At 43.8% G+C, this 14065-nt stretch overlaps 1 protein-coding gene across 10 annotated transcripts in view; it reads right to left on the bottom strand.

The window, feature by feature from the left end:
• LOC310991603 (rho guanine nucleotide exchange factor 28-like) overlaps positions 1–14065 on the bottom strand; it is a 41136-nt gene that overhangs the window by 1573 nt on the left and 25498 nt on the right. For 3 of the 10 annotated variants that reach the window (XM_083979378.1, XM_083979376.1, XM_083979385.1), the window contains 25 exons: positions 13886–13997; positions 13592–13672; positions 12639–12681; positions 11113–11205; positions 10384–10507; positions 9507–9651; positions 9161–9216; positions 8140–8197; positions 7377–7515; positions 7017–7150; positions 6765–6905; positions 6198–6448; positions 5982–6107; positions 5753–5870; positions 4448–4702; positions 4277–4353; positions 4006–4184; positions 3813–3910; positions 3459–3650; positions 2133–2264; positions 1840–1973; positions 1704–1751; positions 1349–1453; positions 1055–1219; positions 74–325 (listed from right to left, as the gene is read on the bottom strand). In XM_083979378.1, the coding sequence (XP_083835504.1) occupies positions 74–325; positions 1055–1219; positions 1349–1453; positions 1704–1751; positions 1840–1973; positions 2133–2264; positions 3459–3650; positions 3813–3910; positions 4006–4184; positions 4277–4353; positions 4448–4702; positions 5753–5870; positions 5982–6107; positions 6198–6448; positions 6765–6905; positions 7017–7150; positions 7377–7515; positions 8140–8197; positions 9161–9216; positions 9507–9651; positions 10384–10507; positions 11113–11205; positions 12639–12681; positions 13592–13672; positions 13886–13997 (3258 nt within the window). The remainder of the gene's footprint in view (positions 1–73; positions 326–1054; positions 1220–1348; positions 1454–1703; positions 1752–1839; positions 1974–2132; positions 2265–3458; positions 3651–3812; positions 3911–4005; positions 4185–4276; positions 4354–4447; positions 4703–5752; positions 5871–5981; positions 6108–6197; positions 6449–6764; positions 6906–7016; positions 7151–7376; positions 7516–8139; positions 8198–9160; positions 9217–9506; positions 9652–10383; positions 10508–11112; positions 11206–12638; positions 12682–13591; positions 13673–13885; positions 13998–14065) is intronic. The other 7 variants (XM_083979382.1, XM_083979381.1, XM_083979377.1 and 4 more) reach the window with 5 other exon arrangements.

Below are 14065 nucleotides of genomic sequence, written 5' to 3' on the forward strand. Positions count from 1 at the left end.
AAAGGACATGGTTTACTCATCAGTTCAGTGTTTTTTTTGTTTTTTTTTGTAACTTTGCTCCTTCTTTTCGTACCTTGTATCCATCCAGTGGTATTGTAACAGGCAGGCTGCTCTGGCGGTTGTGCCTCCAGCTCTGGAGCAGCCTCTGCTGGACTTCAATCTTCTCCTTCTCCCTCTCCACACTCCTCTGACCCTCCCTCAGCCGGTCCAGATTTTGCTGATACTCCAGCAGCTGGGCCTCCAGCTCCTCGCGCTCACAGCGCAGACGCTCGGCCTCCAGGAGGCACTGCTGCTCTCTCTGCTCCAGCACAGTCTCCTGCACACTCTGTAAACACAAGTTACATGCACTTTAGAGAGTTATAATAGATCAACGTATGATAGAGATTGAAGGCTGAATAAACAAACAAGTAAGTACAACTGGATTTTAGATTTGCAGGGTTGAAAACATCTCGTTTTCATCCCTGCAATATAAATAGCAGAAGACATTTTGAAGCTTTCGAAAAACTGTTGTCCTTAGTTGAATGTTTTTGCATTCATCAGAATATGCAGCAGGCTGCATGGAAGTCAGTGACCAGGAGGTGAAATGATAAAGGAAGTGAATTTCACTGGATGATATCCCACACAGTATGCATTAGTTCATTGTACTATTTAGTAAAGGGTGTAGGACTTGAACTAGTGTCTTTTACTGTTTACATTTCATTTGACAGCTTTGACTGAAATGTTATAGGAGGGATGTGCCAAAAAGTGAGGCGGATAAAAGACAACAACTTACATATTCTTTCACTTGCTGCCCCCTCCCTCTGGAACTCACTCCCCAAACTCATCCGTATCCGTACACACCTCCCAACATTCAAGACCATGCTCAAAACTCACCTTTTTAAATTAGCTTTTAATATATCATTTTGTGTGTTTGATACTGTTTTTAATTTTATTTCATTCTGACTTTGCTCTATTTTGTGATTTTTATAGTGTAAAGTGTCTTTGAGCATTTGTAAAAGCTCTTACAAATAAAATGTATTATTATTACTGTATAGAACATCAGTGTGCTGCTCACCTGTTGTTTCTCTCTGACCAGACACTCTTTGTCCCAGCGCTGCTGCTCCTGTTTCAGCTTCACATGCAGTTTCTGCACCTCCACCACCTCCTCTTTCTTCTTCTCTAAACCCTTCTTCTCTACTTCCTCCTTCTTTTTCTCAATACTCTTCTGCTTCTCCTGCTCCTGGATGAAAAGCAGAAAAAACAGGAAACTAAATTGTAGTCTTCCTCAAACCCACTGATACACTGGTAAAGGTCTATGTGTAGTAAAAAATGTATATTTTGAATGTAATGTATATTCTGGGAGTGGTACCAGGCTGTTTTGGAGGGAGGTGAGGGTTCGGAGCTGAGGTTTTTCTCCCTCCTGGAGGAGAAGTTTCTGGACTTCATAGCAGCTGTCCTGCAGGGTCACAGCAGCCTGAAAACCACACAGAGAAAACAACTGATCAGACCAGGTTTCTTCCTGGAACATAAAGGTGTCAACTTCTGTACAAATCCACATTCAAGTTCATTAAATCAACCCACTTAGGAAAACTACTTTTGGTTGGTTAAATGGGATTAGATTCTAGCTTTGACTAAAGTACAAAATACGACTGATCATTCATTTACATGCAAAACCTACTATTAGATATGAAATCACAGATGTTGAGACTTGTGTCTATTCTCACCTGCAGACTGTAGAGGAGCTGTGTCAGGCTCTGGACGCTCTCTGCTACCTGCAGAACAATTTGTTGTTACAGGGGAACGGTAATGTATACTCAGACATCAGAAAGAGTTGCTCAAAGGGAAGTACGGTGACTGAACCTTTAACAGCGTCCCTTTGGTGTCTCCCCTCCTCAGATCGACAGCAGAGCTCCATAACGCGCTATCCTGCCCCGTCAACTCGGTGTCTGATCCGAGAGAAGTGGAGCTCATACTGAGCGTGCTGAGGTAATCTGCTGTAGGAACAAGGAAAAGGAGATGGTGAACTTTATGCAATGTGGCTGAGTGACAACAACACATCCGTAAAGGTCAGATGGTATGTGAGAGAGCGACGTCAACTTGTGGAACAGCATACAAAATGACGTTAAGAATTACAGTGTATATCTGCGGCTCACGTTCAGAGGGAGACTCCTGGATGCTGCTGCCGTGACTGTTGTAGCTGCAGCACTCTGGTCCTCGGACAGGAGAGCTCTGAGTTTGCACAGACAGGCCGTCGCGAGTCTGAAGAATGGTGATCAGGTTCTCTGCTGCAAAAGAATCAGTTATCTGTCAAAACTATGAGTCAAAACAAACACAATAGACAACAGACTACTTGTCGTTGCAAAGTTGCAACTAGTAGTCATTTGTTGCAATACTCTAGGCAGGCCGATGAGTAATTTTGGTGGAGTTTGTAAGATAATAGACCCTTTTAATAAAACAAATGCTCACAATATGTGTTCTTGTGATTTTTTTCATACCTTTTTTTTTTTTCTACACAACCTTTCCTTTCCTTGAGCACATTAAATGACTTCTGATGTGCTATACAAATACAATTTTGCCTTGTCTGCCTCAGTGATTAACATTTTGCCTCAGTTTCAGTTTGAAAATGGGCTAAGTTCAATACAAAGGTGCAAGCTGACCTTTTTGTAGTGGACATTCTGACTTTCTCATAACAGGAATTGCCTAATATAATTAAGTAAAAAAAATAAATGATTGCTTCATTTAATTTAAAGGAGCTGTGCTATTGCTAGATAGCTAACTTTACAGTACAGGAGTACATTGCAAGATCAGCATTAAACTTGAAAGCAACCCTCTTCTCTGCCTTCTATCTCTATCAAATTCTTCTCTTATGTTGAAGCCTCTGACAATAGCTGTAGATTTTGGTAAAACTATTGAGCAAACAGCTGTCTCTGCCAACACTGGTGATGTAGCAATTGCAAAACAAACAACAAATAGCTCCTTTAAGCGTCACAGGACGCAATGAGCAGTCAGCATTCATTCACATAAACAGAGGCCAGTGCTGGTTGTTCAGCGATGACGTGAGAATGTCTGTTGTGGAAACGAGATAAATAAAAACTAACAGGAGAGACTGGAGGGCACGTCATAATGTACAGTCTGCATGTGGCAACACAGCCCTGAAAATGACTTCTGGCTAACTGGCTGTGGGCTAGGTGGTTTAAGGAACTAGTATACTTATTTGGATGTGTGTTAAAGTGTAAAAACTGTGTTTTCCTCTGAAAAATATTGCGTAAAGAGGTCAGTCCTGTGTATGAGCTGTCATAGCGTTAGATTTGTAGATCATATAATAGAAAATACAGATCAAAATAGATTTCCCCCCGCCCAAAAGATTTGTACTTCCAACTCAGTGTGGAGATACAGATGAAGACCAAGAAGCGCCAAATGGTGCATTCATGAACACAGCATGACTCCATCACCACAGAGCCAAGCAGTCGCTCTCTCACCTTCTCTGAGTGCAGCTGTCAGCAGCGAGGAGGCCTGTCGTGGCGCCTCGCCGTCTGTATCTGGCTGCACCAGCAGGTGGCGATGTGGCACAGATTCTGGCGAGCGGAGGGTTAACTCTGTAAGCTCAGCATACAAGTGCAACTTCTCCTCTAGGCTGCTGCAGATCCGCTGATCCTGACCCAACAGTGTCTCTGCACAAAACATACACTGCAATTAAGATTTTTGGGTTGTTTATGGTTTATGTCATGAAATGATTTTTGATCTTTCATGGCCACACAAACTCTCCACAGTATCAACAAACGACATCTTGTCAAACATAAAATGTACATGCGGGCACACAAATATTTCCCTACCCTGCAACTTGTTGATCTTCTGAACCCGTGCTTCTGCAGCTCGCCTGACCTCCTCTGTCTCTGCACTTCGCTCCTCCTCCTCCTCTTCCTCAGGACAACTGCCAGGTGGACCAGTGGGTTAGATAATGAGTAACACACGCTTACACACATTGACCAGGAACACAGATACTAAGCAGCACAAACACACACACACCTCTCTACAGCTCGCCGTATGTGTCTCATCCACGCATTCCTCTCCTCTCGGGTGGTGGTGTGAACTTCATACATCTCCGGTCCCACCGAGGAGGCGGAGATAAGGAACATCCCTCTCTCCTCATTGGCTACTTCTCGAACTATGAGCTTCTGCAGAGGAATCACTGGAGGCTTTTGGTCCTGAAAGAGTGGATAGAGCCCATAAAAATAGAGTTGATTGATGGGGGGGAAATGGGTGGACAGTGGGCCAAGGTGTCTGGGTTGAGGCTTACCACAGCAGCAAATATGAAACGCTGGTCTTTCTCTTGTAAGAAAACCAGCACATCTGTGAGCAGGAGCGCCAGAGTATCTGAATATGGGAGAAGAAAAACACATGTCGACTGGTTGCCTCAAAACAGAAAAAAAAAAAAAAAAAACAGCAGCACAGATGACACCATACACACCTTTTAGGCGTCCCGTGGCGGTCTTCCAGTAGACCAGCCCTTTATACTGCAGGTACCTGTGCTTGCTGTGCAGGTCCTGTTTGCGGAACACCTTGCCGTTCTTGAGCTTGGCGAAGCTCTTGTTCTCCAGCCGGGCCAGCACTTCCTGCAGCTCTTGACACCTCTCGTACTTATTCACAGTCAGGTCCACTGCAGCGATGACGTCACGGATCTGAACCAGCGCACTCGACAAGTCAGAGTGCTCTTGACTTCGCTCTGTGAACAGGAGAGTAATAGAGGTGTTAAAAGCAAACATTAGAGTAAGGCTGTGCTTCCAATTCACTGAGACTTATCTCCATCAAGGCAAACAAACTGCATTTATTACATGTACCCTCGTCACAGAGTTGGCCTCACTGATAGAACCTGTTTGTACCAATTCATTTTGACAGAGAAATGGCCACTGGTGAAACTCTAAGTCAGTCACAAGGCATTCAGTCGACCAATGGTGGAAATATGATCACTCAGTCAGTCAGTGGTTAGTGAATCACAGACATTTGTCCCGCTGTTGCAATTCCACAAGTTTCACAAAGATGTGTTTTTCACATGTCAGCTCTGCTGTGCTTACATATTGATCGTATACAAATGATTTCCTCTATCCATTAACTGTTGATTGACACAAGTCTTAAAAGGCAAAACTTTACTTTACCACTTTATTTGTAGTTAATACAGTATCTGGTTGACTGGTAGCAGAAGTTTTGCTAAGTATAGTAGGACTAACATGTGGCTGTGAATGAACCTAAACAATACAGTTACTTTGCTATTTGTATTTCATTTCATTTCATTTCATTTCATTTCAGTTCAATCATCTTAAAGGGATAGTTCAACATTTTGGCAAATTGGCCCATTGCCATAATCCCTACAGTTTTAGGAGTAGGTTTGTTACCTTTAATTGTCGGTGCAAGCTGTTTTTAGTAAATTCATGCAAAACCTCAGCAAGCAGTCTCTGCATTTGCCTCGAAAACAACTTTGTCTCGTTACGTTCTGTTATTATCTCAGCATGGTGAATGTGCAGGTCACAACTTGTCCACAAGAGTGTTCTGGAGTAGCTGGATTGTGTATTTGATGAGTTTGATGAGGGAAACCAAGAAATCCCATGAGCCGCCGTAGCTTAGCTCTGAGCAGCTTGCGACTCTGCTCTGCCGTTCTAAAAATAGCTTGCACCGACAATTAAAGATAACGAACCTACTGCTAAAACTATAGGGATTATGGCAATGGGCCAGTTGGCCAGAATGTTGAACTATCCCTTTAAGAGTAGAGCTGACTTACCCTGAGTGTATTGTAATATCCGCTCCAGCAGCACTGGATACTTGGTGATGCGCTGAGTGACCAGCAGGATGAATTCAGGGACTTCTCTCCGTCTGACCAGAGTGTTGTTGCTCTGTTGCTGTGAACAGAGGTAAAAGTCAAAATGAGAACATCATCTGTTCAATCAAGACTGTAAAACTGTCCTGTAAAACCATATTTATTAAAGGCACAAGCTCTCTTGGGGCCTTACCCTGACAAAGTTTTGAAGTTTCTTGTTCTGTTGCTGCAGCTCTTTGAAGACATTGACGGCCTCAGTGTGGTGGCTGCAGAACTCGCCGTACACCTGCTTCATCTTCTCAGCGTTTTCATCTGTAAACTGGGAGAAAATAAGGCAGAGAGAGACCATCAGACGGTGATAATCAACTTGTACCTGGGTCTTTACATGCACGAATGAATCTTCACTGACCTGCTGAAGCAGTATGTCTCCAATCTGATGGATGACATAATTTTGAGGGTTGTCAGGTTGCGTCGCGGCCTGTCGGCGTTCCTGCAGCGCTCCGAAGAGGTTCCTGTGGAAGAGCAGCAAGGGATCCAAGCACGGGAAGATCCGGGCCACGCAGTCCCAGTCCAGCTGCAGCTCCTCTATCATGCCCCTCCTGAACACCTCCGACATGACCGTCAGGGTTTGGATGTGGTGGAGCTCTGTCTGCATCAGCTCTGTGAGAGGTTGGGAGGGGTTTATGTTGGTTGATGGCTAAAAAATTCACCTCAGTGGACAATTATCTTGTTCCATTAACTATCAGCACTTGCAATAATCATAGAAACAATGTATAACATTGGCCATACACTTTTAAGAGAAGCAGATTTCAATTGTTACATGCAAAAATAACTTCTTAATGACCACAAATGAGGAATGAGATGTGCATCATGTATCCTATCAGTGCAACCAAATGAAGTTCAACTTTATAAATGGGAAGTTTTAAATGAGCCGTGTCATGTTGCTGAGGGGAAGAACAAAAACTAATCCTCTCACCATAAATAACATCCTGTCTTTTGACCGTGTGTCTGTCGTGTAGTCTGCAGAAATCTGTAGTGACCATCGAACTCCACGACTCTGCATCAAGACCCAGCAGATCGGCCGACAGGTCGCTCATCAGAGGAGCGTCAACAGTGTCTGTGAGACGAAAACAAAACAGAAGTAATGAACAGTGTTCATTCTCAACCGCTGTCGCCTCTATAGCGATTCTCAACAGAAAGTGGAAACCAGTGAGTCTCCCTTCCTCACCCTGTGTTATGATTGGCGGCGGCTCGGTGGACGGGGGAGTTGTTGTGACCGGTGTTCCCTCGTCAGACAATAAGCTGTTAGCACAAGCTGTTGCACTGCATTCTCCGTCCACCCCCGCTGAGTCACTCAGCCGTCTGCAGAGAGACAAATCAAATTGGAGCTGGACATGGAAACGCTTTGACAAAGACAAAGAGAGTATTTACATGTGGGCGCATTATGGTTTAACATTTTTTTATTGATTCCAGCATTTGTATTATTTATAGAAAATGAAAGTCCTTCATAGCAGCAGTGGTCAGATTGAACAAAACCGAACATTTCTTTGTGGTGAAAGCTGGACTGGTGGAGGCTCTGCCTTTGTACCTGCTGTCGATAGAGATGGAGAGGCTTTTGGTGAGAGGGGCGACTGTTTCTCTCTTCTCTCTGGTCGTCGTTGGCAGTGAGGAGGAGGAAGAGGTGGAAGAAGAAAAAATGGAGGAAGGAGGGTTGTCTTTCACGGAATCTGAAGGGGAGATCAGCAGAAGGAGGAAAGATCAGTCATACCATTGCAGCTTTTCACTATCGTACAAATAAGTACTTTTCAAAACGACGTTTCGTGCTCAAGCGTTTCGTTTGTATCTGTGTTATTCAACAGTAACTGGATTATCAAACTGTGTGGAGGCCTGCAGTTGATATGTGTCATTGTGTAACCGTAACTGGGCGTACAGCCCACAGTTGTGACAATATGTTGTAGTAATTGAAGCTGACGGTGTTTGACCCTCACACTTTTGTCAGACATCAAACAGTGAAGACACAGAGTTCACATTAAGAAATGAAATGATCCTGTCACTGTAAGAGAAACACTCAGTGCTCATGCACAAACACACGCGCGTGAACACAACACAGGCCAGATCCCCCACTGAGATGGATTAAAATGTAACTTTGTTTTACCAGGGAGAGAACAACAGGGAAGGGGGGAGAGTCAGGGGGGGGCGGGGCGGGGGGAGAAATAGCTCACTTAATGCACTACAGGAGAAACAAGGGAGGACAGGTGGAAACCAAATGAATCAAAGACCAAGGGAGGACACTGTGGGAGAGGGTGGGGGGGGGGGGGGGGGGGGCACACGCACTGTAATTTCTGACTCACTCTGTGGGAGAGACAAGGTCTTGCTTTTCATTAGCAATGCATTCCTCTCCTGCAGCTTCTGGGGAAAGACATAATCATAATAACATCAGACAGATATGAATCACAGTTTGTGCTTAAAAAATGAAGTTGTTGTGGTGGTGAGACCCCCCCACCCCCCCCAACACACACACATTTATACTGTGATTGTTTCAACATAACTGCTGTGCCTACCACCCTCTATTTATATATAAATACACACATATTGGCATAGTGCCTTGAGACAGTAGAGTGTAAGTGTGACAGGAAACACGAGGTCAGACAGAGACAGAGGGAATGACCTGCGACAAAAAACAGGATTTGAACTTGGGATGTTGCTGCTCCACACAGCACACTCATGTCATTTCCCACAAAGCAACAGCAGTAGTAGTACTGACATGACAGAATACAGAGCAATGCCTCTACATGTGGGACCCTGTTTGACACATGCAACCAGATGAGGTTTCATGGTCTTGCTGTCTGAAGTATGCCAGGAAAAGCAGCATTACACACAGAAATAATGGAACTGTAAAGAGAAGATTGCGAGCAAATAAACACAGATGTAATCCATGCATGATTCAAAATATTCAAAGAATTGGTTTAGCAAATATTTAACGAGGAAGGAAATGCACTTCATGTGTCTTTTGACCTCAAGTTGGGTGCAAATCACTGAATGTAAACATAACTTTTGTGTTTACCAGAAAACTCCTGTAATTCAAAATACAATGCATGTCTTGTCACTGCATTCTGTCCCTTTGGTGAGGAAAATATTTCTTGCTGAGAGATTGTTTTACTCATGAAATCATTTAAAAAGAAACCAAAGTATCTTAAAATGAATGTGTGTACTGTGTGTTTTTATCCATCACAAGAAGAAAAACACATCATGAACATCCCACACATGCACTGTCTGTCACCAGCAGTGGTTATCTAATGTTTGTGCTTTAAGCTATTACTTTAAATCATCTCTTGTTCTAGATCAAGTGAGGTGTGTGATGTCGGTGGTTACCTTTCCACAGGCCGCCACGGACTCTCGACAGTTCTTATGGACGTTGAGGAAACAGTCTGCAGGCGAAGGCAAATCCCAGTTAATTTCATCAGCGAAGTGATAATAAACAAAATTACCACATCTCTGGATTCAATGTCCAGATGGCTGTCAGACTGCTCTGCTCCTCTCCGTCCATTTTGAATTTGTGGGGAGGAGGAAGAAAAAAAAAAAAAGAAAAAAAAAACTGACTTCACGTGTTCTACCAAATGAAACATCAAGGCTGTACGTGCAAAGAGATTTACACAAAGCCTAAACAGTTGAGCCACCGCAGCACATAAAACAACAGCACTGACAGCATGATACTCACTGGAGCACTGCAACAGCTCCTTCCCAGAAACAGACTTATCGCAGGCCACACAGAGAGTGGGACCAGATGGAGACACGGGAACAAACTGGTGTCCATTAGCGGCTCCTGACTTCTCCTTTCCCTCCTTCACCTCTTTGCCCTTCACCTGAAATATAAGTCACAATATATATTCAGCTGACATTTACTGGACTTAACGCTGCAATATCATGTAAACCACCGAAGCAGGCGGAAGAGAGGCATCCAGTGGTCATCTTCTTGCTGAAACACACCTGTTAAAGTGGAGTGGGTTGAGATAAAGGGGCCTCTGAGTGAGCTCCTCTGTTTACTTTGTTAAGGCCCACGGGGACGACTGCTGTTGTGGTGGGTATCCTTAGGGGGGAATTAGGGGGGGGATTCCTCTGTGTACGTGTGTGTTTATTTTCTTATCAAACTTTACAAGGAAGTGTACGAGTGCATGTTTATTTTTTCGTGTGATCATGTGCATCGCGTGTCTGTCTGTGCGTACACGGAAACATGCTCTCGAACATATGCACACGTGTTTATAAGATCGAGGGTATACTATGGAATGTGTTTTGGTTCCTCACGCTGTGTGGAGGGGTTCTATGTATTATGTAAGAGGATATTTTCTCTGTGTCCCGTTGCTAAGACCTGAGGAGAGAGAATTTTCTCCGTTGCCAAATAAAGGCACAGTGAACATACAATGGCTCGCCAGCACAGGAATTCTGACCTGGCTTGTCTGAGAGGTGGTAAACCTTTTACTGCGCTCCTCAGGAACGCCTTTCAGCTCGGACTTTTTTTGACTTTCCACTATTATAGAGACGTAGGTGAAATCTTAACCTGCGGCGGGAATCACATTTTCCACTCTGTGGTGTCTCACCTTGGTCTTGTTGCGGGTGCTGGACATCCTGTTCTTGAGGAAGCTGAAGGTCCGGCTGACTTTATACTTCTCTGACTCGACCTTAGACGGGATTATGTATTTATCCCACTCCTCATCCTCGATCCTGTTTCAGTATAAAAACAGTCCAGTCAGCAGTCAGCACACATCTCCTAGCTTCGGTTTGGCCTACGGAAGACCGCAGCATTCAAACCCAACATGCACACGCTTTATAAAACTAATCATTACTTTTAATAGACTATGAGGAGTTGAATAATCAGGAACACTGGTGTCATGCTGGAGTGAAAGAATGTCCAGACAGTCTTCCAGGACCCCTGGTCTACAGATTATTACTCTTAACAACATGCTTGGCATGCTTGGAAGTCACTAAGGACTCTAGTGGATACTATTTATAGTATGACCTTGGCAAGATGCAATTAATAATGTGTCAACTATTTCTAACAACTTTTGCTAGTCACATTAGGCGTTCTAGGTGAAAAGGCAACAACAGGACATAAAGAAACAAGACAAAGACATGCAGCATCACACCAAACTAAATTGTGACAAGTGTTAATATCGTTTTTTCTCTGATGATTCTTAAATGACCAACTACAGCTGCAAGGAATCCAAGTGGTTAATGGATGAGTTGGAGAATGACGGGGGGTTATGACGGGGTTAGAATGAGTTCAGCCACACATGCATGGCTGTGAGGTTGTTTTGGTGAAAACATACTCTTTGAGGAACTCTGTGAGGGTGAGGTGTTGGAGTGATGCGCTGCTGCTCTCTTCCTCTGCTGACTGGGCCCGCTTACGGAAACCCAAAACCCTGCATGGATATAACACACCTCAGACCAGGTTGTCGTTGTTGTTTTTTTTCCAGCTCATCAGGAGACCCAAGAAAAAATAGTTGACAATATGTACGCCATCTAAAGTTAGAGTCTACAAACCATTACATGGCCTTTATGGGAAAGTAATGACGACAACAGGTTTTACATGGGAACAGTCACATGGCTAAACAGATTTTTATAAAGTATTAGCAAATGCTTAAAGGGATAGTTCAACATTTTGGCAAATTGGCCCATTTCCATAATCCCTATAGTCTTAGCAGTAGGTTCGTTACCTTTATTTGTCGGTGCAAGCTATTTTTAGAAAGGCGGTTTCCCTCATCAAACTCATCAAATACATAATCCAACAACTCCTCAACGCTCTGGTGGACAAGTTGTGACCTGCACATTCACCACGCTATGAGATACTGTAATAATGGAACGTTACAAGACGGAGTCGTTTTCTAGGTAAATTCATGCAAAACCGCTGATGCGCGTTCCTCTCAAGGGCAGTTTTTCGCCAAGCCAAGTTTTTCTCTGCATTTGCCTCGAAATTAAAGGTAACGAACCTACTGCTAAAACTATAGGGATTATGGCAATGGGCCAATTTGCCAAAATGTTGAACTATCCCTTTAAGGCAGGGGCAACATCCCCAATGTGTTAACATTAGATGGACTAATATAAGATACAGTGGGGGACAAAAATGGTCAATGAGTCGGATCACTCTGGTGTCGTTAATATAATAACAACAATATGATCTATTAAAAAACCAGTGATCTAACATGGTAATCTAATTGTGTAACATGATTGCCTAAAATGTTTCCACTGTTAGCAATGCATGGGTTATTAGCAAAGAAAATGCATTAGTGGATGATACATTTATGAGGCAGTGAGATGAAATAAACTGTAAAATGAATATGGATTGTGGCGATCATGGAAATACGGATGTTATAACGCAAAATCTGACACATGGAAGGATTTAAAAAGCAACTGGTGAGTCAGTACTTCTGTTAAAATCTATATCGAAAACACACACAAGAACATGAAGCCACAGATGCTGTATCACTGATGTGGTCCAGGGGAGGGCTGGATGATAGTGAGGTTTGATGTCCAGGAAAAGCCCAGAGTTTTGCTGTTTACTCAGGGTTATTTTGAGGTTGCAATCAGAGCGTATTCTGGCCCCCGGCCTTGCAACAGGAAGTATGTCATATCCTGCACACACTTAGACCCCAACCACAGGTTTAACACTGGAGAGACACCCTCACACACACACACACACACACACAAATGCATACATACACACATGCAGGCTCATCTTGTAACCATTGCTCAACACTAACTGATGCCTAAAAAGGGGAGGAACATCTAAGAATGACCCTGCACAGTTGAATGGGTTTTTGCCTGAGCTCATGAAATGACACACTGCTGCTTTTACCTCTTTTCTCTGGGCGTCTCTGTCAGGCTGAACGCTCTCTGCTCTGTAATGTAGAGGAACAAGGACAGGAAAATGAGTAAGTCAGAAACGCACGCATGAAGCTGAAGACATGATTACAGATTGTAGGTGAATCAACTGAGGGGGTTAAAAACCATCATCATCCTAAATCAAAAATCAACTTTGCAACAAATACAGGAATTGTTCGAAGCAGTCTGGATCCAGCTAGCCCCTACAGAGAAAAGAACAAACAAGTTTTGCCTGGAAAAACCAGATGACAGTGAAGATGGAAAAAATAAAACCAAGAGGGAAACAAAAACCATGTACCCAAAAGGAAGCAAAAAGAAACAACTCTGCCGTCACACAATCTTTAAGAGTTACATAAAGAGGACATTTTTCCAAAGCCTGCGGACATCAAAACCTTGACGTTTCAGACCTCTATTTGTCAGTCATTAAAGAGTATTTTGGATGACTATTGTTTTATTACCAAGAAAAAAAAAAGTCTTGGCACCGAGCTTTGGAGAAAGTCTGCTTTTGATCATCCAGCAATTCCAAATAATACTGAAAGTTATTTACTGAGACAGTGGTTTATGCATTGCACATCATGAGGGCCACAGTCCCCACCGAGAGCTGAGTCGCACCACAGATACAGAGCTGCACAATTTGATGAGAACCGTCACTGTTTTTCAAAAAATGTCCGATTAAAATAAATTTGTCTTTCACACCAAAATGTGCAGCCGAATGATTGGATTGCTCACTACATCAGGCAACGACTAATTCCACAGCTTTATTTCCATCTTGTGTAAATAAACTTCTGCATTACAGAGGTTCAAGAGAAGTTTAAATACACCAAACGTGCCCTGATAATCACCAGTTTGTCCCATGGTGCACCAGAAAGAGCAAGAAGACACAGTGAAACGCATTCACCGACCGGCCGGCAGGGCTCGTGTACTTACTAACTTGGTTGAGACGAGAGAGGGATTTAGAGAGAGATAAAGCTTGGAGTAGAGAACGGCCGCTGCTGCTGAACGCACCATCTACACAGGACAAAGCATGGCCTTAGTGCCGCACACTCACTCCTACACAGGAGTAATGGTGCTGCATCAAAGCCGATCGTAAACAGACATGTACTTCATAAAGGTTGAGTTGATTTATGACACCTCTCTGCTCTTCTGTTAGACATGTGGCACATGTGTCCATTCAGCTGGGCCCCTGGGAACAGAAAGGTCACAGGGCCAAAGTTCACTCACCTTCTGCCAGGTCAGTGATGGCCACGTCTCGGTTTAGCAGCGGCCGTGTCGGCTTCGCTTTGGGGGAGGAGTAGGAGTAGGAGCGCAGGCGAACCTCGGCCTCCTCCGGGTTCTGGGTGAGAAAACAAGTCAGAAGGAACAGATGAGAGCTGAGCACTGAGCAGTGGGCAGAAGTTCACC

This window comes from Trachurus trachurus, assembly GCF_905171665.1.
Source record: "Trachurus trachurus genome assembly, chromosome: 9".
Lineage (NCBI taxonomy): Eukaryota > Metazoa > Chordata > Actinopteri > Carangiformes > Carangidae > Trachurus > Trachurus trachurus.